This window comes from Lithobates pipiens, unplaced genomic scaffold (genome assembly GCF_037356315.1).
Source record: "Lithobates pipiens isolate NorthernLeopardFrog02 unplaced genomic scaffold, aLitPip1_a1.2 Scaffold_24, whole genome shotgun sequence".
Lineage (NCBI taxonomy): Eukaryota > Metazoa > Chordata > Amphibia > Anura > Ranidae > Lithobates > Lithobates pipiens.
The window spans coordinates 18,099,175-18,121,933 of record NW_027507786.1 but is presented as its reverse complement, the minus strand read 5'-3'; the positions used below and the strand labels follow the sequence as shown (position 1 = coordinate 18,121,933).

The following is a 22,759-nucleotide window of genomic DNA, read 5'->3' as shown; positions in this document are numbered from 1 at the left end:
TTGTATGGAGATGTATGGAGTTGTATGGAGATTGTATGGAGTTGTATGGAGATTGTATGGAGATGTATGGAGTTGTATGGAGATTGTATGGAGATTGTATGGAGATTGTATGGAGATTGTATGGAGATTGTATGGAGTTGTATGGAGATTGTATGGAGTTGTATGGAGATTGTATGGAGATGTATGGAGTTGTATGGAGATTGTATGGAGTTGTATGGAGATTGTATGGAGATTGTATGGAGATTGTATGGAGTTGTATGGAGATGTATGGAGTTGTATGGAGATTGTATGGAGATGTATGGAGTTGTATGGAGATTGTATGGAGATTGTATGGAGTTGTATGGAGATTGTATGGAGATGTATGGAGTTGTATAGAGATTGTATGGAGTTGTATGGAGATTGTATGGAGATGTATGGAGTTGTATAGAGATTGTATGGAGTTGTATGGAGATTGTATGGAGATTGTATGGAGATTGTATGGAGTTGTATGGAGATTGTATGGAGATTGTATGGAGATGTATGGAGTCATTTGTCCTCTTTACACCAAATTATCATTTGAATTCGAAGCTTTGCAAAGTTATTTAGAAATGAAATAAAGACGCTTTTTATTTGAATGTTGTACTTTTTTAGTTTGAGATTTTTTTTTAAAATATTATGGTTGGAAATAAAAAAAGGAAAAATAATACTTAAGGGGAGCGGATTATAAGGAGTTCATTAGAGGTGATGGGGGTAAAATAAAGGTTAATAAAGAGTTAAATAGAACCCCCCCCCCCCTTTAAAATCAATATATATTTGTCCGGTTGCTTTAACTGACATCACATGTGATCAAAGATCATTCCTTTCATCTACAGATGAATGAAACAATAAATACAAAAGTCACAATATTACTTTGTATTCCTTACTCTCCTGTCTGATCAATGTTTATAAACAATGTTACTTTGTATCTCTCTATTTCCCGTCTGATCAATGTTTATAAACAATGTTACTTTGTATCTCTCTATCTCCCTTGTGATCGATGTTTATAAACAATGTTACTTTGTATCTCTCTATCTCCCGTCTGATAAATGTTTATAAACAATGTTACTTTGCATCTCTCCATCTCCCGTCTGATAAATGTTTATAATGTTACTTTGTATCTCTCCATCTCCCGTCTGATCAATGTTTATAAACAATGTTACTTTGTATCTCTCTATCTCCCGTCTGATCAATGTTTATAAACAATGTTACTTTGTATCTCTCTATTTCCCGTCTGATCGATGTTTATAAACAATGTTACTTTGTATCTCTCTATTTCCCGTCTGATCAATGTTTATAAACAATGTTACTTTGTATCTCTCTATCTCCCTTGTGATCGATGTTTATAAACAATGTTACTTTGTATCTCTCTATCTCCCGTCTGATAAATGTTTATAAACAATGTTACTTTGCATCTCTCCATCTCCCGTCTGATCAATGTTTATAAACAATGTTACTTTGTATCTCTCTATCTCCCTTGTGATCGATGTTTATAAACAATGTTACTTTGTATCTCTCTATCTCCCGTCTGATAAATGTTTATAAACAATGTTACTTTGCATCTCTCCATCTCCCGTCTGATAAATGTTTATAATGTTACTTTGTATCTCTCCATCTCCCGTCTGATCAATGTTTATAAACAATGTTACTTTGTATCTCTCTATCTCCCGTCTGATCAATGTTTATAAACAATGTTACTTTGTATCTCTCTATTTCCCGTCTGATCGATGTTTATAAACAATGTTACTTTGTATCTCTCTATTTCCCGTCTGATCAATGTTTATAAACAATGTTACTTTGTATCTCTCTATCTCCCTTGTGATCGATGTTTATAAACAATGTTACTTTGTATCTCTCTATCTCCCGTCTGATAAATGTTTATAAACAATGTTACTTTGCATCTCTCCATCTCCCGTCTGATAAATGTTTATAATGTTACTTTGTATCTCTCCATCTCCCGTCTGATCAATGTTTATAAACAATGTTACTTTGTATCTCTCTATCTCCCGTCTGATCAATGTTTATAAACAATGTTACTTTGTATCTCTCTATTTCCCGTCTGATCAATGTTTATAAACAATGTTACTTTGCATCTCTCCATCTCCCGTCTGATAAATGTTTATAATGTTACTTTGTATCTCTCCATCTCCCGTCTGATCAATGTTTATAAACAATGTTACTTTCTATCTCTCTATCTCCCGTCTGATCAATGTTTATAAACAATGTTACTTTGTATCTCTCTATTTCCCGTCTGATCAATGTTTATAAACAATGTTACTTTGTATCTCTCTATCTCCCGTCTGATCAATGTTTATAAACAATGTTACTTTGTATCTCTTGTCTGATCGATGTTTATAAACAATGTTACTTTGTATCTCTGTATCTCCCCTCTGATCAATGTTTATAAACAATGTTACTTTGTATCTCTAGCTCTCATCTGATCGATGTTTATAAACAATGTTACTTTCTATCATTGCACAGCCCTTAGCGCACTAACTTGCTGGGATTTCTAGTCTTGTCCTCCCTACATTGGCGGTCGGCGGGTCTTCAATCCAGTCTGGTTTTTCTCTGCAGGGATATCTGTGGAAAAAGGGCCACAAGAGGAAAAACTGGACGGAGCGCTGGTTTGTCCTGAAGCCGAATGTCCTGTCCTATTATGTCGGCGAGGATTTGAAGGACAAGAAGGGAGACGTCACCCTGGACCCCAACTGCTGCGTCGAGGTAACAAATCCGCCATCTTTCCTTTTTAAAGCAGAACTCCAGAAAAAATAAAAGGTTCTAACCCTTCCCCCGCACTACTAGAAATATTTTTTTTTGTGTGTCCCCGTTGAAAAGATTTTCCATCACTTCCTGTCTGGAAAGGAAATGCGGATAAATCTCCACAGTAGGGACACAGCCAGCAAAAAAAAAAAACAACCTGACAGGGGATGTAACCCCTTTCCATACAAAACCAAAGGACACGTTTGGCTTGAGTTATGCTTTAAGAGGAAATATTGAGGGGCCGTCTGTATTTATAGATCCCGATTTATTGGACGAATGTCACACACAATCTTACAGGCTGCTTATATTCTGTAGTAGATCCATTTGTATGGTTGTCATCGCCATCTAGTGGGGAAAATGCGATATATACGTTCTCACTGGCTGACTTCAGAAAACGATACCGCATATTGGCCACTAGATGGAGCTGACAATCATAGGTATTCATCTTTTATAGTTAAAAAAAAAAAAATGCGATTTTATTCGTTTTGGAAATTGTAAAATTTATTCGAATTCAAAAATTTTTCGAATCTGAATCGTTTTCAAATTCGAAAAGTTTTCCAATTTCCAAAAAGTATAAAATGGAATAGAAAGTAAAGGAATATAATAGAAAAAAAAAATTATACTTATTCTTTTTGGAAATTGGAAAACTATTTGAATTTGAAAACTTTCCAAATTTGAAAAGTTTTCAACTAGTTTTCCAATTTCCAAAGAGAATAAAATAGAATAGAAAATAAAGGAATAGAATATACATTTTTTTCCTATTCTATTCCTTTATTTTCTATACGAATAGTTTTCCAATTTCCAAAGAAAATAAAATAGAATAGAAAATAAAGGAATAGAATATAATTTTTTTTCCTATTCTATTCCTTTATTTTCTATTCAAATTGTTTTCCAATTTCCAAACAGAATAAAATAGAATATAAAATAGAGCAATTCTTTTTGGAAATTGGAAAACTATTTGAATTTGTAAAGTTTTCAACTAGTTTTCCAATTTCCAAAGAGAATAAGATTTTTGGAAATTGGAAAACTATTTTAATTCAAAAACTTTTTGAATTCAAATCGTTTTCAAATTCGAAATGTTTTCGAATAGTTTTCCAATTTCCAAAAAGTATAAAATGGAATAGAAAGTAAAGGAATAGAATATACATTTTTTTTCCTATTCTATTCCTTTATTTTCTATACGAATAGTTTTCCAATTTCCAAAGAGAATAAAATAGAATAGAAAATAAAGGAATAGAATAGAAAAAAAATTATATTTTATTCTTTTTGGAAATTGGAAAACTATTTGAATTTGAAACGTTTTCAACTAGTTTTCCAATTTCCAAAGAGAATAAGATGGAATAGAATAGAAAAAAAAATCTATTTTATTCTTTTTGGAAATTGGAAAACTATTTTAATTCAAAAACTTTTTGAATTCGAATCGTTTTCAAATTCGAAAAGTTTTCCAATTTCCAAAGAGAATAAAATAGAATAGAAAATAAAGGAGTAGAATAGTAAAAAAATTCTATTTTATTCTTTTTGAAAATTGGAAAACTTTTTGAATTCAAAAACTTTTTGAATTCGAATCGTTTTCAAATTCGAAAAGTTTTCCAATTTCCAAAGAGAATAGAATAGAATAGAAAATAAAGGAATATAATAGCATTTTTTTTCTATTTTATTCCTTTATTTTCTATTCGAATAGTCTTCCAATTTCCAAATAGAATAAAATAGAATAGAAAATAAAGGAATAGAATAGAAAAAAAAAATTCTATTTTATTCTTTTTGGAAATTGGAAAACTTTTTCAAATTCCAAAACTTTTTCAAATTCCAAAACTTTTGAATTGATTTGAAAATGAAAAAGCTAAACTAATTAAACAAAGGAAACAAATTTATGTAAATAAAACTTTTTTTCTTCTGCACATGTCTAAAGGAGATTGTGGCGGCTCTCTATGGAGCCGGTTCACACATCTCCGGGAGCGGCTCCGGTGTGAATTGCACGGGAGTCCTGTGCGTCTTCTGGTCCGTTTCTGGTCCAAATTGAGCCAAAAATTTGGGCTGAAATCGGACCTGAAACTGTGAATGGAGACGCACCGGACCTCCCCCCCCCCCCCCCCCCCCGTGCTCTAGTAGGCCGGGGTCCAGCCTAAAGGAACCTTCGATTTTATATTATGCTCTGTCCTCCTAAGTGTATTTATATGTGACTGTGACATTGTTTTTTTTTTTTTTTTTTAGTCTTTACCGGACAGAGACGGGAAGAAGTGCCTCTTCCTTGTGAAATGCGTAGATAAAAGCTATGAGATTAGCGCCTCTGATAAAAAGAAGAAACAGGAGTGGATTCAGTGTGAGTTGAAAACCATTTTTATTTCTGATGGGGAAGTTTATTTTTTTTTAAAGGTGGGGGTGTGTAGTTCCCAGGGGGGGTGTAGTTCCCGGGGGGGGTATAGTTCCGGGGGGGGGGGGGGCGGCAATCAGTACCTATGTACCTGTATTGACAAATTTTGGGGCTGCTTATAAAGGTTTTGCGCATGGAAACCCAACACAATCATATATAATCTCCATCCACCCCGGCCTTATATCTTTTGTCTTATGAAAGTTGTAGGCATCTCAAAGATGATTTATTCCCCACCAACCCCCCCCCAAACCCCCCCCCCGCCCCGAGGCCAGTTAAGCAGAACTGCCCGGTGTGTGAGCAAACCGAAATGTCTGAAAAGTTTTATCTCGGTATTTGTTTAGTAATTACTTCAGCTCTCGTACCCGCATACCCAGGCATGTACTGGCCATTGGGACTACCGGGAGATTCCCGGTGGGCCGATGGCTCAGTGAGCCAGTCAGGTGCAGTCCTGGAGCCGCTCCTCTCTGACAGTAAGTGATCACAGTTTCACTCCTGTCAGAAGGAGAAGCTTCCGTCATATGCTGGAGAGAGCATTAGGCGTTATGCTCTCTCCAGCCTGCAGGGGGAGATAGACAGCCGGCCGACTTTCCTTCCTCTCTCCCCTATCACTTGTTATCACATGACTGGAGAGAGGAAGAATAGAAGCTGCCTTCAGAACTGTGAGTAAACGTGGGGGGGAGGACACTCTGATGTAAGGGGGCTGGTGATGGGACTCTGATGTAAGGGGGCTGGTGATGGGACACTCTGATGTAAGGGGGCTGGTGATGGGACACTCTGATGTAAGGGGGCTGTTGATGGGACACTCTGATGTAAGGGAGCTGCTGATGGGACTCTGATGTAAGGGGGCTGCTGATGGGACACTCTGATGTAAGGGGGCTGGTGATGGGACACTCTGATGTAAGGGGGCTGGTGATGGGACACTCTGATGTAATGGGGCTGCTGATGGGACTCTGATGTAAGGGGGCTGCTGATGGAACTCTGATGTAATGGGGCTGCTGATGGGACTCTGATGTAAGGGGGCTGCTGATGGGACTCTTAAGTCTGGATGAAGTCCAGGGCCAGATTTCTGTCCCAATCCAGCCCTGCACATACCCTGTTTGGATAGGAGCCATAGGTGTGTGCACAGGGTGTGCCTGGGCACATCCTAATCACCCTGTGCACAGGGAATTCCCCCCACTGCCCATGTTATCACAAGACAATGTATTTACCAAGGAGGTGTCACACGTCACGAAATGCACATGCTTGCTCCAGTAATTTGAAGATGACACCCCCCCGTATTGTGCACCTTTCGAAAACAAAAGTGTTTGCAGTGGAAGCCACCATATTTCTATCTTGTCCGCCCCCACCTTTAAGACCCGCATTGTGTTTCCCTCCCCCCCCACAGCCATCCAGACGGTGGTGAATCTTCGGAAGATGGGGATCCCGTCGCCACACAAGGACGCGCGCCAGAAGCGGAAAGCGATTCGGCAGAAGATACAGGCGGAGCAGGAGGAGCTGCAGCAGAAGATGAAGGACCTCCAGATGTCCAACGAGACAAAGCAGCAGGAGCTGGAGATGATGAGGACGGTGAGGGCGGGACAAGGATAACCGGTGACCTATGCCAGATCGGTGGGGTGGGGGTGGGGGGGCGGCTGGGAAGCCATTTATGGAAAGTTGACTGTCAATCTGGTCCAGAACTTGCTCTACTTTTGCAGATATATATATATATATATATATATATATATATATATATATATATATATATATATATATTCCCTCAAGGGTATCTAATTAAGCAGATGTAAAAACCCAACCTCTAACATCTCAAATAACCTTTAACATGTCAAAGTCCTTCTTAAGGCTTTTCAATTTTTTTTAAAGTTTGCAGTTTCAATGGCATCTCAAGGATAAAAATCAACTTGGCATATGGACTAAACAATGCTTGATAATACTAGATATTTATTGTCCTTATTCATAAATTACCAGTTGATCCTGCAGATCCTTGCCATTCACGTGGTTTCCAGCAGAGGGCAGTAAATCGCTGACAATGCCCGGTGCTGGCTAACATTAAAAAATCTCCTCCTAGCTTCACTCTCGATTGGTGGTTGTCAACTTTCTGTGGACATGAGAGACTGTGGACATGATACAAAAGATGATCAGAGACTGTGGACACGATGCAGGAGATGGTCAGAGACTGTGCATATGATACAAAAGATGATCAGAGACTGTGCACATGATACAGGAGATGGTCAGAGACTGTGGACATGATACAGGAGATGGTCAGAGACTGTGGACATGATACAAAAGATGATCAGAGACTGTGCAGATGATACAGGAGATGGTCAGAGACTGTGCACATGATACAAAAGATGATCAGAGACTGTGGACATGATACAGGAGATGGTCAGAGAATGTGGACATGATACAAAAGATGATCAGAGACTGTGCACATGATACAGGAGATGGTCAGAGACTGTGGACATGATACAGGAGATGGTCAGAGACTGTGGACATGATACAAGAGGTGATCAGAGACTGTGGACATGATACAAAAGATGATCAGAGACTGTGGACATGATACAAAAGATGATCAGAGACTGTGGGCATAATACAGGAGATGGCCAGAGACTGTGGACACAATGCAAGAAATGGTCTGAGACTACGGACATACTAAAAGAGATGGTCAGAGACTGCGGACATGATCCATGGGATGGTCAGAGACTGTGGACATGATACAGGGGATGGTCAGAGACTGCGGACATGATACAGGAGATGGTCAGAGACTCTGGACATAATACAGAGGATGACCATTGCTATAAGTACAAAATGGGAATTGCAAATTAGTGTCTGCAGGCCCCCCCCAAGGGCCACACAAAAAGTGCCAAATGATAAATTTGACATTTGAAAATTCGTAAATTAGAAAATTTCAAAGAAAAGGGGAGGATGTCAAAATTTGTCTGTTAGTGAACGCAACGAATACGAATTTATCCGAAGTCATGAATTATCCGAAATAACAAATGCAGCCTCTGAACAAATGGAACGGAACTAATTACTAATGAATAATAATACATTATTATTATTATTATTTATTGTTATTAATTTATTACGTTCCATTCATTTAGCTACAGCATTTGTTATTTTGGATAATTTGTAACTTCGGATAAATTCCTATTTGTTGCGTTCAATAACCGCTAAAATTATGAAGGGAATTCCAATACCTATAATTAAATAGTAATAGTTAAGTTATTATTAGTTAGTTATTATTTCAGATTTGCGAATTTATGAATTTTCTAAACTGACAAATTTTCAAATGATGAAATTTACAAACATTTAGAAAAATTAATTAAACAAGTTTTTTCGTTAATTTGGATATTTCCGAATGAATGAATTTGTTGAAATGATTTAAAAATCGAATTCGGAATGAAACAAATTACACATGTCTAGCACAGACCAGAGTAAGAAATAAGAAAATTATAAGACAAATCAGACAAAGTATATTGATTATTTTTCCTGCAGCTGTGCAAATTTTTGCCACCTTCCTGCTGCAGATTTGTTTTATAAAAAGATTCCTGAATGTCGTTCAGTTGGGGTTTACTTCTATTTTATGTGAATAAAACATAAATATATACACATTCAATTTAAAGCCAGCTTACTTCTATAATACAATAATGATGTTTTAGAATTTATGTGTTCTAGATCTGTGTTTTATTTTTTGTGCAGCAACTAAGAGATGCCGCTGCCCGGGCCACGCAAGAGGAGAAAAAACGCCACGAGACGCACATGGAGTTACAGGATCGCTTCAGAGAGGAGCTGGAACGGGAGCAAATGGTGATTATTGGAAGACGCTTAGCAAAACGGCAAATTCTATAATATAGGTTCCCCATCCGGCAGAACTGATGGTCATGTTCACACGGGCATACAACTTGAATTTACTTTATAATGCAGGCTACAATGTGCAAAAAAAAAAAAAAAAAAATATATATATATATATATATATAATTTATTTATTATTATTTTTTCACACATATACATTATATATATATATATATATATATATATATATATATATATATATATATATATATATATATATATATATATATATATATATATATATATATATATATATATGTAAGCATCTCCATCATAATAGCTAGAAGGGGAGGAAGGAGTTAATTAACACTAATTAGTATAAACGGAGGGTTAAAAACCAACACATTTTGATCTGCAGGTGAATGAATACAAAAGTAACAAGTAACAATGTTATTTTGTATCTCTCTATCTCCTGTCTGATCCATGTTTATAAACAATGTTATTTTGTATCTCCGTACCTTTTGTTTGATCAATGTTTATAAACAGTGTTACTTTGTATCTCTCTATCTCCTGTCTGATCAATGTTTATAAACAATGTTACTTTGTATCTCTACATTTCTCTATCTCCCGTCTCAACAATATTTATTCACAATGTTACTTTGTATCTTTCTACCCGTCTGATCAATGTTTAAAAAAAATAAAAAAATTACTTTGTATCTTTCCATCTGATCAATATTTATAAACAATATTACTTTGTGTCTCTCTATCTCCTATCTGATCAATGTTTATAAACAATGTTATGTTGTATCTCACTATTTTCTATCTGAACAATGTTTATAGACAATTACTTTGTGTCTTTCTACTTCAAGCCAGAACAATACATAGTCAGGTGGTTGGTTTATGACAGCAGCACATACACAACAACTGCTGGCTGTCATTTTGACAGTCGGGAATTGCTGGCATGCAAGTGTGAGGGGAGAGTGACAGTGGGGCAGAAGGACAGAGTGTACCACACACCTTGTGCACTTATTTTATTTTTTTAGGGCTTGTGTAGCATATCCACTGGCTGAAATTCATATAAAACCTAGCAGGCAGTCTTTCTTCAGCCTTTTTCTAGCCTGGAATGGCTCGTGATGTTGATCGGCAGGTTGCAATGAGGTAACACCTATCTATTATTTGTATATCCATAGATTCGGCAAGAAATGGAAGAACAGGTAGCACAGAAGTCCTCAGAACTAGAGCAGTATTTGAAGAGGGTGCGAGAGCTGGAACAAATGTATCATCGCCTGCAGGAGGCGCTAGATGATGAGAAACAAGCCCGAGTTGAAGAGGAGAGTGCGCGGCTCTTACAGGCCAGGTGAGGGCGCTGTCTACACAAAAACATAACTGAAATACGCACTGTATAAACCCAGAGTGTCTCTTTTTTCCATCTTTCTACTTTGTTCTGCTTTAAATACCATTTTTAACCACTTCCCGCCCAAGGTACTTCCATGGACGTCCTTGACTTTCTGGGGGTATATCTGAATGATGCCCGAGGCCACAGACATCATTCAGATATCAGCGTTTTCAGTCGGCGATTCCCTGCACCATAAGAACGATCATAGGGGCTGTTCCGCCGCTTGATTGTTCGTTCTTACGGGAGGCGGGAGGGGATGTCCCCCCACTCCCGCCACCCTCCGGTGCTTCTACCGAGTCGGTCACAGGATCCGCCGGCCCCCGGATGATACCATAGAGATTTCCGGTGGACCAGATGGTCCCCGGAGTCTCTATGATCGTTCGGAGGGCGGGCGCGATGTTATGACGTCACACCCGGCCTCTGCATTCAAAATAACGGCGCCGATTTGGCTAGGAAACCAGGATCGTTTTTTAATTTTTTCTTATTTTAGGCTTCCCAGCCTAGAGGTGAGATGTGGGTCTTATTGACTCCCCCATATCTCACTGTAAATAGGTCCGATCGTGCCATATTCCTATTACAAGGGATGTTTACATTCCTTGTGATAGGAATAAAAGTCATCAATTTTTTTTTTTTTTTAAGTGTCAAACTAAAAAAAGAAAAGTAAAATGAACAATAAAAAAAATAAATAAATTAAAGCGCCCCTGTGAAGTGAACGCATACACAAGTCCCGCCCACATATGAAAACAGTGTGCAAACCACACATGTGAGGTATCGCCGCGAACGTTAGAGCGAGAGCAATAATTCTAGCACTAGACCTCCTCCGTAACGCAAAACATGTAACCAGTAAAAAAAATGTTTAAAGCGTCGCCTATGGGGATTTTTAAATACCAAAGTTTGGTGCCATTCCACGAGCACGTGCAATTTTTAAGCGTGACATGATGGGTATCTATTTATTCAGCGTATGTTCATCTATCACAAAATGCTAAAAAATTGGGCTAACTTTAATCTTTTTTTTTAAGCATGAAAAAAAACGCGTTAGAAAATTTCTGCGCAAATACCATGTGAGATAAAAAAAATTGCAACAACCGCCATTGTATTCTCTAGGGTCTTTGCTAAAAAAAAACATATATAATGTTTGGGGGTTCTATGTAATTTTCTAGCAAAAAAAAAAAAAATGATGAATTTTACATGTAGGAGAGAAATATCAGAATTGGCCTGGATGCGAAGTGGTTAAAGCATTTTGTATTATTTCAATAACTGAAAAAAAATAAAAAAAATACCTGCTGACCATGCCATGCCAGAATTCCCCAAACACCCCAAATGCTTGTCCTGAAGATCTGACTGTCGGTGCGAGTTGTTTTTGTTGCAAGTGCACTAATATGGCTGCAGTCACTTGAAAGATTATGGAAGGTAGAACAGTTACAAGACAAGAAGGTTAGGAGGGTTTTAAAGGGACACCTAAAAGTGGACAGAGTAGTAGATAGGTGGACAGAGTAGGAGATGGGTGGACAGAGTAGGAGATGGGTGGACAGAGTAGGAGATGGGTGGACAGAGTAGTAGATAGGTGGACAGAGTAGGATATGGGTGGACAGAGTAGGAGATGGGTGGACAGAGTAGTAGATAGGTGGACAGAGTAGGATATGGGTGGACAGAGTAGTAGATAGGTGGACAGAGTAGGATATGGGTGGACAGAGTAGGAGATGGGTGGACAGAGTAGGAGATGGGTGGACAGAGTAGTAGATAGGTGGACAGAGTAGGATATGGGTGGACAGAGTAGGAGATGGGTGGACAGAGTAGGAGATGGGTGGACAGAGTAGGAGATGGGTGGACAGAGTAGGAGATAGGTGGACAGAGTAGGAGATGGGTGGACAGAGTAGGAGATGGGTGGACTGATTGGGGTAGAGTGTTCCAGAGAATGGAAGAGGCTCTGGAGAAGTCTTGGAAGTGAGCATGGAGGAGGAGATGACAAGGGAGCTAGAGAACAGGAGGTCTTGGGAGAAGAAAAGAGGTCAGTTTGGGTGCTATTCTGGGATTGTACTGGTGTTGTAACTCGGAGCAGATTTGTGGGTGGCTTTGTATGTTTTTGTTAGGATTCTGAATTGTATATGTTGGGTGAGCGGAATTCTGTGGAGGAATTGGCAGAGAGGGGTTAAGGAGACTGAAGGGGTGTAATTAAAGGAGCAGAGAGATTTTGGTGTCATCGGGGATCATAAAGTTGGTATTGGAAGCAATTGGAGGTTATCAACTGACCATGGCATGAGGTGTAGAAAGAGAATAGAAGTGGTCCGAGGACAGAGCCTGGGGAGACCCCTGTGGGAAGAGGAGAAGAGGAAGTAAAGTTGTAGGTTGTGAGCGGAGAAGTAGAAAAATAGGTTTGGGAGTCGACGGCATAGAAATTGGTATTGGAAGCTATGGGAAGAGATTAAGGGACTATCTAAGGAAGGAGGTGTAGGTAAAGAATAGAAGGTGTCTGAGGAGAGAGCCTAGGGGGACCCCCACAGATAGAGAATGAGTAGAGGAGGGGATAACGCTATAGGTGACACCGAAGGAGCTCTTAGATAGGTAGGAGGAGAACCAGGAAAGAACAGAGTTTTGAGGTCAAAGGAGTGGAGTATTTGAGGATAAGCAGGTGGCCAACTATATCAAAGATAGCAGAAACAGGGGCGTAACTATAGGGGGTGCAGCAGCTGCGACCGCAACTGGGCCCTGTGATGCAGGGGGCCCATGCAGCCCCCTCTACATATGGCTGGCAGCAGCATAGGCAGCTAGGGGTACCAGTGCACCATGCACACGGGTGGCTGGAGGTGGAGGGTGACTAGCAGAGCTCCATGCTCGACTATCACACTGGCTGCTCTTTAGTTGTGCATTCCCCGCATGACCTGTGTCCTCGGCCGGCTCCTCAGAGTACCCCTCTCCTGCTCCATGCATTGCATTGCCACTCAGTCCGATGTCTGTTCTCCCCAACCAGTCTCACCTGGGGGCAGTAACTTAATCTGCCCTGGAGAAAAGGACCTCATCTCTTCTGGGGACAGGGACCCCATCCTGCCTAGGGGCAGTCCTCCAATGGGGCACCTAAAAATGTAAAAAAATAAATAAAATAAAAATGATACCAGTGGTGGAACTACAGGGCTCACAAAGGTCATACCTGTGACCACGCCCTGGAGTTCCACCGCTGGACTCGGAGGGAAGGGCCCTAACTGGGGTTCAGGGGGGCCCTTCATGGTTTCTTGCATCGGGGCCCTGAAGGTTCTAGTTACGCCACTGGGCAGAAAGGTCCAACAGTACGAGTATGGCCTTTGGTTTACTTTAAGAATTTAGGCCTTGCAAGTGCACTAATATGGCTACAATCACCTTAAGTATGATGGAAGGTAGTACAGTTGCAAGAGAAGAAGGTTAGAAGGGTTTTCATGGATCGCCTAAATGTGTAGCTAGAGAATAAAAGTGGTCCCAGGACAGAACCTGGGGGACCCCTAAGGGGACAGGAAGAGGTAGAGTTCAAGGATGGGAGTTGAGAAGTAGAGTGATAGGTTTGGGTGCCGTCAGCATAGAGATGGTATTGAAAGCCACAAAAGGTTTTCAGCTGACCAAGGGAGTGTAGATAGAGAATAGAAGGTGTCCGAAGGCTGAGCCTTGAGTGAACCTCACAGAAAGAGGATGAGGAGAGGATAAAGTTGTAGGTGACAAAGAATGAATGCTTAGATTTGCTGGAGGAGAACCGGTAAAAAACTGATATTTTGAGGTCAAAGAAGTGGAATTGCAAGAGCACTGATATGGCTACATTCGCCTCAAGCATGATGAAAAGTAGTACAGTTACAAGAGAAGAAGGTTAGAAGGGTTTTCAGGGATCACCTAAAAGTGTAGATAGAGAACAAAAGTGGGCTAAGGACAGAACCTGGGGGACCCCAAAGGGAATATGAAGAGGAGAGGGGGCGGTAGGTTGTTGAAGGTTGTGAGCTGAGGAGTAGAGAGATAGGTGTTTTTGGGTGTCAGCATAGAGATGATATCAACTGACCAAGGGAGGATATGTAGAAAGAGAATAGAAGGTGTCTAAGGGCAGAGCTGTGAGAAGTAGGAAAGAACTGAGATTTTGAGGTCCAAGAAGAGGAGTTTTTCGAGAAGCAGCAGGTGGCCAACTGTATCAAAGATAACAGAAGGGTCTAATAGGATGAGCATGTCCTTTAGTTTACTTTAAGAATTTGGGCCTGCTTTAACATGAATTTTTATCAAATTCTGGTCAAGTTGATCTAAGAAAGCCAAGGCTTCCACCCATAAGCCTTGGCCTGAATGCTCATTATAGAAAAAGTTAATATGGGAGGGTATATCCATGAATGGGGTGAGAGACAAAGTTAAGATGGGGGGGGGGCGCATGTGTATGTATGGGGGGGGGGGTGTATGTCTACTTGTGGTTGACAAACTGCAAAGTCACGCTAGACAGACCTAAGTATTTTGACTTTGTACCTGTGTCATTTCAAGACTCCTGGAACAGGAAGCAGCCAAGCGAGCCATGCTGGAGAAACTCCACCACGAGCAGGAGATCGCTATCAAGATGACAGAAGCTGAGAAGAGGGAACTGGAGACTATCCGGGAGATGAAAGACATAGCGCTACAGGAGGCTATGCAGCAGCTGGAGCAGCTCGAGAAGGAGCGAATAGAGGCCCTGGAGCAATACCAGGTGATTGAGAGCCATTCATTGTAAATGAGGACTTGTCAACCTGGGGCAATTCAAGATCCATTCAAGATTCCATGCTGAGTTACACGCCATCCCTAAACTTGTTGATAAGGTTCAGGGGCTTATATCTTTGTTTTCTGATTACTCATGTTTAAGGTTGCCCCACGATAAAGTAGAGGTTAAGCCAAATCTTTCAGGTACAGTAGAAAGGGGTAAGAGCTTCTGCCAGGTTCTACTACAGGCTGGTACATTTTGGGACCTTTCCCTTCACTTCCTGTCCCAATAGCCATGTGGGAAGTGAGGGGAAATTGCCCCCCATGCAGCCATGTTCACTAATAAGATCTGGCAGAGGTTTCAGCTGTTCTCTTGTATAAATATTTTTTTTTTTTATATAATGCCAATTTAAAACTAAATTTCACATTGCTTTTATTTCATTACAGCAAATTAAAGATAATCTAGAAGTTGCAACGAGTAAGACGAGGAGCTGGAAGAATAAAGTGGCGCAACACGAAGGCCTAATCCGACAAATACAGCCAGGTGTGGAATAACTGCTGTGCTACAATGTGGCAGGAAAAAGACATTTATTTTATTCATTTATATAGAAAAAATCATTTTCATAGAATTTAGAACCATGTTAGTCTCTTACACTCGAATATCCCCCCCCCCCACAGTCACACACTATTATTATTATTATACATTTATATAGCTCTAACATATACCACAGTGCTGTACAGAGAACTTTGAGCCACTCACATCGGTCTCTGTACCAGAAGAGCTTACACTCTAATATCCCCACCATAGCCACACACTATTATTATACATTCAAATAGCTCTGACATGTACCGCAGCGCTGTACAGAGAACACTAAGCCAAGCACATCCATCTCTGTACCAGAGGAGCTTCTCCACCAGGTGGTGCTGTTTTACAGGGTGCTGTTGGCTCACTCTGCTTTGCTCTCAGTTGGAGTAAACATCAAGCCTGGGCCTCTACTGCAGGCTTCTCCACTAACCACTATTCAGTGGGTGGTGGGAGACGAAGGTGGAGGCTCTGCAGAGGCACTGAGGCATATACCATGTGCTCAAGCTGCAATGGATCCTGAGCCTGTCCCCATGAGTCCTTATCAGCAATCCATGATAAAGTGGTGAATAGACTTCACCGTATTACCAAAGAGGAACAGAAACTTGCTGTCCTAAAAGCGGATTTCAGGAAAAAGAAATCTCTGCACAGTAAGTCTGGGAGCAGTAGGAGGGAAGACTCTAAGCTTAAGTCTCTGGAGGAGGCATTGAAGAAGCAGGGGAAACTGGTCACTTCTCTAAAGGAAAGCAGCGGTGTGTTTAGAGAAAAATATGAGACTATGGAGAGATTCCAACAGATAAAGGAGAGTGCCTGTGCCAGTACCAGCCAGAGGGTGGATGCCAGAGCAGCGGTGACAGTATGGATGGGGGGTAAGGAAGTGGCTTCACATGGTGGCCCCAGTACTACTCCTGTCTCAGGATCTGTTGCACCTGAGTCAGTATTTGCCCCCCTCGCTTCCCAGCAGCCTGGGTCATGTCAGGAGGAGGTTGAGGAAAATGGCCGATTGCTGCAGACCATTATGGAAATGTAATCTCCCTTGAGTGGCACTGACTCATCAGATGAGTAGGGGGATGCCGTCCCTCAGCCTGTAAGGGAGAAAGTTGTGGAAAAAGTTTCATTTAAGTCTGCTCAAGATGGCGGCAGTGTTACAGTGTCTGCAAATGGAGAGCAGGCTGTTTCAGTTTAGGAAAATGCTGGTGAAGGAATGCTTGTTGAGAATATCTCTCAGTGTATGGATGCCATTCCTGTGATTTCTGCTACAGACAATGGGACTTTATCTGTCAATGGATCCTTACAGTCGGCAAGGAATGTAGGAGGTGATGGTGTCAATCCTGATAAAGAAGTTCTTGTTGTCTGTGAGAAGAATGTCACATAAACAGCTAAAACAGCTGGTGTACCTAATAACTGGATTGCTGGTAATTGTGGTACTTCTGGGACTATGGTGAGTGGGACTGTTGTGCTGGAGGGGAGGAGGGAGTATCGAGTGGTGGGTGAATAGCCAAACCAGATTTCAGAGGTTCCTATGCAGCCAGTTAATATTCCTAAGCAGCCAGTAAATGTGTCATCTGTCCCAGTTATGAACTATGCTAAGGCTGTGTCGGGACAAAGTCATGCTGCTGCTGGTGGAAGGGAGCCTGTTGTGCGACTTTCAGCTAACGCACCTTCCATTAAACGCAGGAATGTGGTACAACTCAGATGGGAAGGAGGATGTATTCCAACTACCAGCAAGGTGGTTGTGGATAGAATCCTAGCCATGAGATTTAAGGCGGAGGATATTTATTCTCTTATCAGTCCGACTGGTTCCTTTGAATATGATGTGGTACAACTCAGATGGGAAGGAGGAGGTATTCCACCTACCAGGAGGGTGGTTGTGGATTGGATCCTAGCCATGGGATTTAAGGCGGAGGATATTTATGCTCTTATCAGTCTGGCTGGTTCCTTTGAATATGATTTATCATTTGTACGTCCAGAATCACTGGATCTGTTTTGAGAGCGGTTGGAGAATGTGTATAGGGGCCAGCTGGACTGAAAGGGGCTTGTCCCTAAGGTAATCTTGCAACAGCCCTTGATAAAGAATGTGACTATCCTGACTAGGAATGAGTCTATACCCCCTGAGGGTTTATGGGTCTGGTTGAGGAGGTTTGGTGAAACGCTGTGTCCCCTAAAAAAGATTGTGGATGATAGAGGAATCTGGACTGGTGGGTGGTCAGTGTCAATGAGGTTGAGAGTGTGTGGGAATGTGGTCCAGCATTTGCCCTCCTCTGTCTTTATTGATAGAGATAGGATTACCGTGTTCTACCCTGGTCAAGGGGTGGCCAACCAGGGCCCGCGGAGCCCTCTGATATGGCCCGCGACCTCCTGCTCTGGAATGGCGGGTTAGCAAGCCCAGGTCACAGGTTGCCGACCCGTCATACCACAGCATCAGTGTTGTGAATGAAGCTGGTGGCAGATGCTTCCTGTACAGTGCCAGCTTTTGCCACAGGCAGAGTCTTTGGCAAAGTTCAGTTACCCCACAGGATAGACACAGGTGCACTACCCTGCACCCACGGTGTGGGTAAACCGCAGCACATCAGTGTGAAAGCAGTTTTGGCCCTTTTCACATGATCGGCCCTACCCAATTGGACCCTCAATTCACTTCTAGAGCGGCAGATGTAAACAGAGTTTTGACCAGTTACTCCCGCCTGCCTCCAATCCAATCCTAAAAATCCGATAAAAAAAAAAATAAGGGAATTCGTCCTCTTCCATCTAGGTGGATCGGATCAGAGGGCCTATAGAGTAGCCGTGACCTGTCATCCACCCGCTCCGCTCATTGTGGCCCGCGACTTGTTTTTGGATGGGTGAGGAAGGCAATTGTTTCGAGCTACTGGACGTCTTCCCAAAGCCCCGATAGGAAATGAAAGTTTGAGGCATCAAATTTGCTCCCGGCGATTATGGCCTCGCAAATTGGGAAAGCAGGCTACAAGATGCCGATGCCAAGGTTGCCACCTGGAAGGACTGGAAAATCTCTTACAGGGAAAGGATTGACCTGATTAAAACTTACCTGATCCCAGTATTTCTGTATGTCAGCTTTGTATGTATTTTGCCAGTGTCTCTCTATATTGCTTCGATAATGCTTCGGCAGTGGCGAGTGATGGCAGAGGAAATTAAGTCTCTTCCTAGGAAGGACCTGGAGAGCAGGGTTGTTGAATCTGCCTTTAGCGAGCCACTGGCCTTGAGGGATTGCCCAGGCCTAGTTATGAGGTAGGGTTTGCAGTTGTTCAATCTAGAGAGAATCCCTTTAAAGTTTTGGGATTTGGCCTGGTGCTCGTTTCATGGCAGACTCTATGTGAAGGGCAACCTGAAGCTTCGCTCTACGGAGAACTGTGGCTGTCCAAGAGTGGAATGTGGTGGGATGGAGGAGACAATGGACCACTTCTTGCTTCATTGCTCCTTCAATATAGAAGTCTACAAGCGGGTGGGTGGGGCTCTGGGTATCCCTTTCCTTTCCCGCTTGAGTTATGCGGAGTGGTCGTATGTGGCCTTTGAGAGGATTTTGATTTGCAGACACTTTTTCTAGTTAGCTTTAGTAGTCCGTTTCTTTACATTGAATGCACGGTGTCAGGTCTCCATTCCGAAAAAAGTCCTTCCTGTCGAGGTGGTGGTGCACGACATTCTGGGTGTGAGGTTGGGAAGATGGTTGGGTGTTGAGAAGGACAGGTGGCGGCTGGGGGCCTGGACAAAGGCGTGGAGGAATGTCAGGTCTCCGTGGTTGCTTTTTGTCAGTCTCTGGGTGTGCGGCTTTCTTTCTGTCTTCACGTCCCCTAGATTTTTATATAAGATTGTATTTTTGGAAAAAGGCTGCATGCATGGGATACATGTGTATTGGTTTCTTAGCCTGAGGGGGTGTTTTAGGTGGAGGTTATGTCTTTGTTTAGGTTGTTATATTTAGTTTTCTTTATGTTTTTGCTATGCTATTTTTGTTTGTATATTTTTTCTTATTTTGTATATATGTTTTTTTTTTTTTATGTTTGTAATTTTTAAATAAACAAAAATTTACACTCTAATGTCCCCTCCCCCACAGTCACACACTATTATTATTATTATTATTATTATTATTATTATTATATATTTATATAGCTCTGACATATTCTGCAGTGTTGTACAGAGGGCACGGAACTATTCAATTGTTGAGGGTTTTACTCTCTGGTATCCACCAAACTCTGAAATTCCAGAATCAAGAGCACTGACCAATTATTACTTTATCTGAGAATTTTAAATTTGCTGCTTATATAAATATAGTGATGCATTCTTTAAGTTCTATCCGTCCCCCTTTTCCAGGTTCTAAAAATCCCGTGTTCATCACAAACTGGGGACCGGCTTCCTTCACCCAAGGTGAACTCGAGGAGAGAGAGAGGAACTGGCAAGGGAAGAAGAACACCAGCGCGGACTAGAGCGTCCATCCCAACATGGACCAGCAGATAGGACCGCGACCCCAAATCAGCTTGTGACAGCGGGAGAGTTTGTGCGTGTGTTATTTGAAATATCTTTTTTTTTTTCATTCCCAAGTTGTGTCTACTTAAAAAAGGGAGATAACAAAACACCGGTGAGCTTCTAGACTTTTCAAAATCGAGAAAGAGCTTACAACGAAAACCAGAAGAACCTGTCGGAAAAATGGCGCAACAACCCAAAGGATCATCCTACGGATGGCGAGTCTTGTCTAGGACAGAACAGCTGCGTCATTGTCCATACTAAACCCTTTAACAATTAGTTGCCCTAGATTAGGCGCGGGAATCTGTTTTTAATTTTGCGTTTCAGTTTTGGGACGCGTTCATACTTTCCATATGTTCATTTTTTATTTGAAACTGGAATGTAAGATTGAAATATTTGTCTGTGAAATGCATTCCATGTGACAATAGGAGTAGATTTATGTTGTTGGATCCGTTCAGAGAATTGGGTATATCTCAACAACTGTTACATAAAAAGTAATTTACAAAAAATAAACATTTGTAAAGTTTTTTTGTTTCCTTTATCTGTAAGTAGACATGTGCAAAAGGAAAAAATTTGTTTAGTTTCGTTTCGTTTTAATTCGTTAATTCATTAATTTCGTTTAGTTATATTCGTTAACTTCCTTAAATTCGTTTTCGGATTTCGTTTAGTTTTCTACCGAATTCGAAGAATCGGCCACATTCGAAAATATTTCAACCAAATTCGAAAATATTTCTACCGGATTCGAAATGATTTCAACATAATTCGAAATTATTTCAACCGCATTCAAAATGATTTCAACATAATTCGAAATGATTTCAACCGCATTCAAAATTATTTCAACATGATTCGAAATTATTTCAACCGCATTCTAAATGATTTCAACATGATTCCACATTATTTCAACCGCATTCGAAAATATTTTGTGACCCGACTTTAGGGCCATGTATCTCGGGGGAACTTGGTGCTAGAAACTCCAAACTTGGATATGTTGTAGTGCTAGTACTATTGTGTTTGCATACCAAATTTGGGGTTTCTAGCTATAAGTGACCCTGAGATATGTGGCCCCAAATTCGGATCGTAAAATGGCATTCTCTGCTGCAGAAAAGTGCTTGACATTTTGTGACCCGAATTTGGGGCCACATATCTCGGGGTCACTTGGTGCTAGAAACTCCAAATTGGTATGCAAACACAATAGTACTAGCACTACAACATATCCAAATTTGGAGTTTCTAGCACCAAGTTACCCCGAGATACATGGCCCTAAAGTCGGGTCACAAAATATTTTCGAATGCGGTTGAAATAATGTCGAATCATGTTGAAATCATTTTGAATGAGGTTGAAATCATTTCGAATCCGGTAGAAATATTTTTGAATGTGGCCGATTCTTCGAATTCGGTAGAAAACGAAACGAAATCCGAAAACGAATTTAAGGAAGTTAACGATTATGACTAAATGAAATTCCATTTACCATCCTCCGCCATGCAAGCCGTTAATATTTGTTTTCTCTCCACTTACGAGTACCATTCACAATCCTCTGCCATGCAAGCCATCAATGTTTTTTTCTTCTTTCCATTTACGAGTTCCATTCACCATCCACTGCCATGCAAACCATTGATGGACACTGGCCTTCATAAGATTGAGAACCTCTGTTTTAGGTAAAGGTTTGAGAAAAGCACCTTAAGGATAAGTATAAGTTTACCTTACCCTTACCCCACAAAAAAACAAAAAATGAACTAACTCCAAATTTGCATACTCTCCCTTCAGACCCCTGCTGCTGGCGTAGTGGTCCGTGTAGACCGTACACCACAATATACCAATCAATCAGAATGATAAGGAGAAGCTCATCTGAGGCTTCTTCTTCTGGTAACGTGTCTTAGAAGAAATAAGTGCTTCTTATTGGTCAGCATGGTCACACTGAACAATAAGCACTTGACATTAGGAGCATTATGATGAATACTTTCTTTTCGGTTGTGTATTGTGGCATACAGCGTACAAACCACTACTCCAGAAGAAAGGGGCATCATGGCCACTATGTGCAGGTGGATAAGGAGGGGTAGCCAGGATATTTGGTGTTAGTTCACCTTCTCTTTTTTTCAAGAAAAGGTAAACTTTCCCTTTTAAAAATACAAATGGACCGTACATCATAAGCTTTCTATGTTATTGTCATTTGATATCTTAACATATAATGGATAAAATAAAAAATAAGTAATAAAATCCAAAATCATTACATATTTTCCTAGACACTATTTACAGGGTCCTCTTGAGATGAGATAAAATGGTAAAACTGAAAAGTCAGTACAGACACAAAAAAGAAAACAGAAAATCTCCTATCATAGCAGTAAAGATAAATTATTTTCAATAAATGTAAGGTGACCTGACATTGGCTTAAACTGAAAAACAAAATAATTGTTTTTCTTATTTCGAAATAAAAAAAATAAAAGGCTGTGATCACAAATGTTCTAAAATTGTATCTTTATAAAAAGCAGGCAAATTGTTGTAATCTTTTACATAGACAGATACATTGTATCTGTGTCATGGTTATGCAATAGAGTTAATCTGCTTACCTGTTTCCATGTGTTCATCTCTAGAGACCAGCTGACCCTCACCTGACTGCTTTTGTAATCCATTCTCTGGCATGACTCCACCCTAGCTCCTATCAGAGGACTCTATATTAACCTGTGCACTGCAGGCCAACCCTGCTGATCAACCATTA

The 22,759-nt window shown here is 40.8% G+C and overlaps 1 protein-coding gene across 1 annotated transcript in view; it reads left to right on the top strand.

The window, feature by feature from the left end:
* SWAP70 (switching B cell complex subunit SWAP70) overlaps window positions 1-20,572 on the top strand; it is a 129,571-nt gene extending 108,999 nt beyond the window's left edge. Inside the window, exons 5-12 of the mRNA XM_077453637.1 lie at window positions 2,590-2,736; window positions 4,987-5,095; window positions 6,531-6,712; window positions 8,846-8,953; window positions 10,129-10,295; window positions 14,808-15,006; window positions 15,444-15,540; window positions 19,897-20,572. Coding sequence (XP_077309763.1) covers window positions 2,590-2,736; window positions 4,987-5,095; window positions 6,531-6,712; window positions 8,846-8,953; window positions 10,129-10,295; window positions 14,808-15,006; window positions 15,444-15,540; window positions 19,897-20,009 — 1,122 coding nt within the window. The 3' untranslated portion in view covers window positions 20,010-20,572. The remainder of the gene's footprint in view (window positions 1-2,589; window positions 2,737-4,986; window positions 5,096-6,530; window positions 6,713-8,845; window positions 8,954-10,128; window positions 10,296-14,807; window positions 15,007-15,443; window positions 15,541-19,896) is intronic.
* Window positions 20,573-22,759: the final 2,187 nt, after the last annotated feature.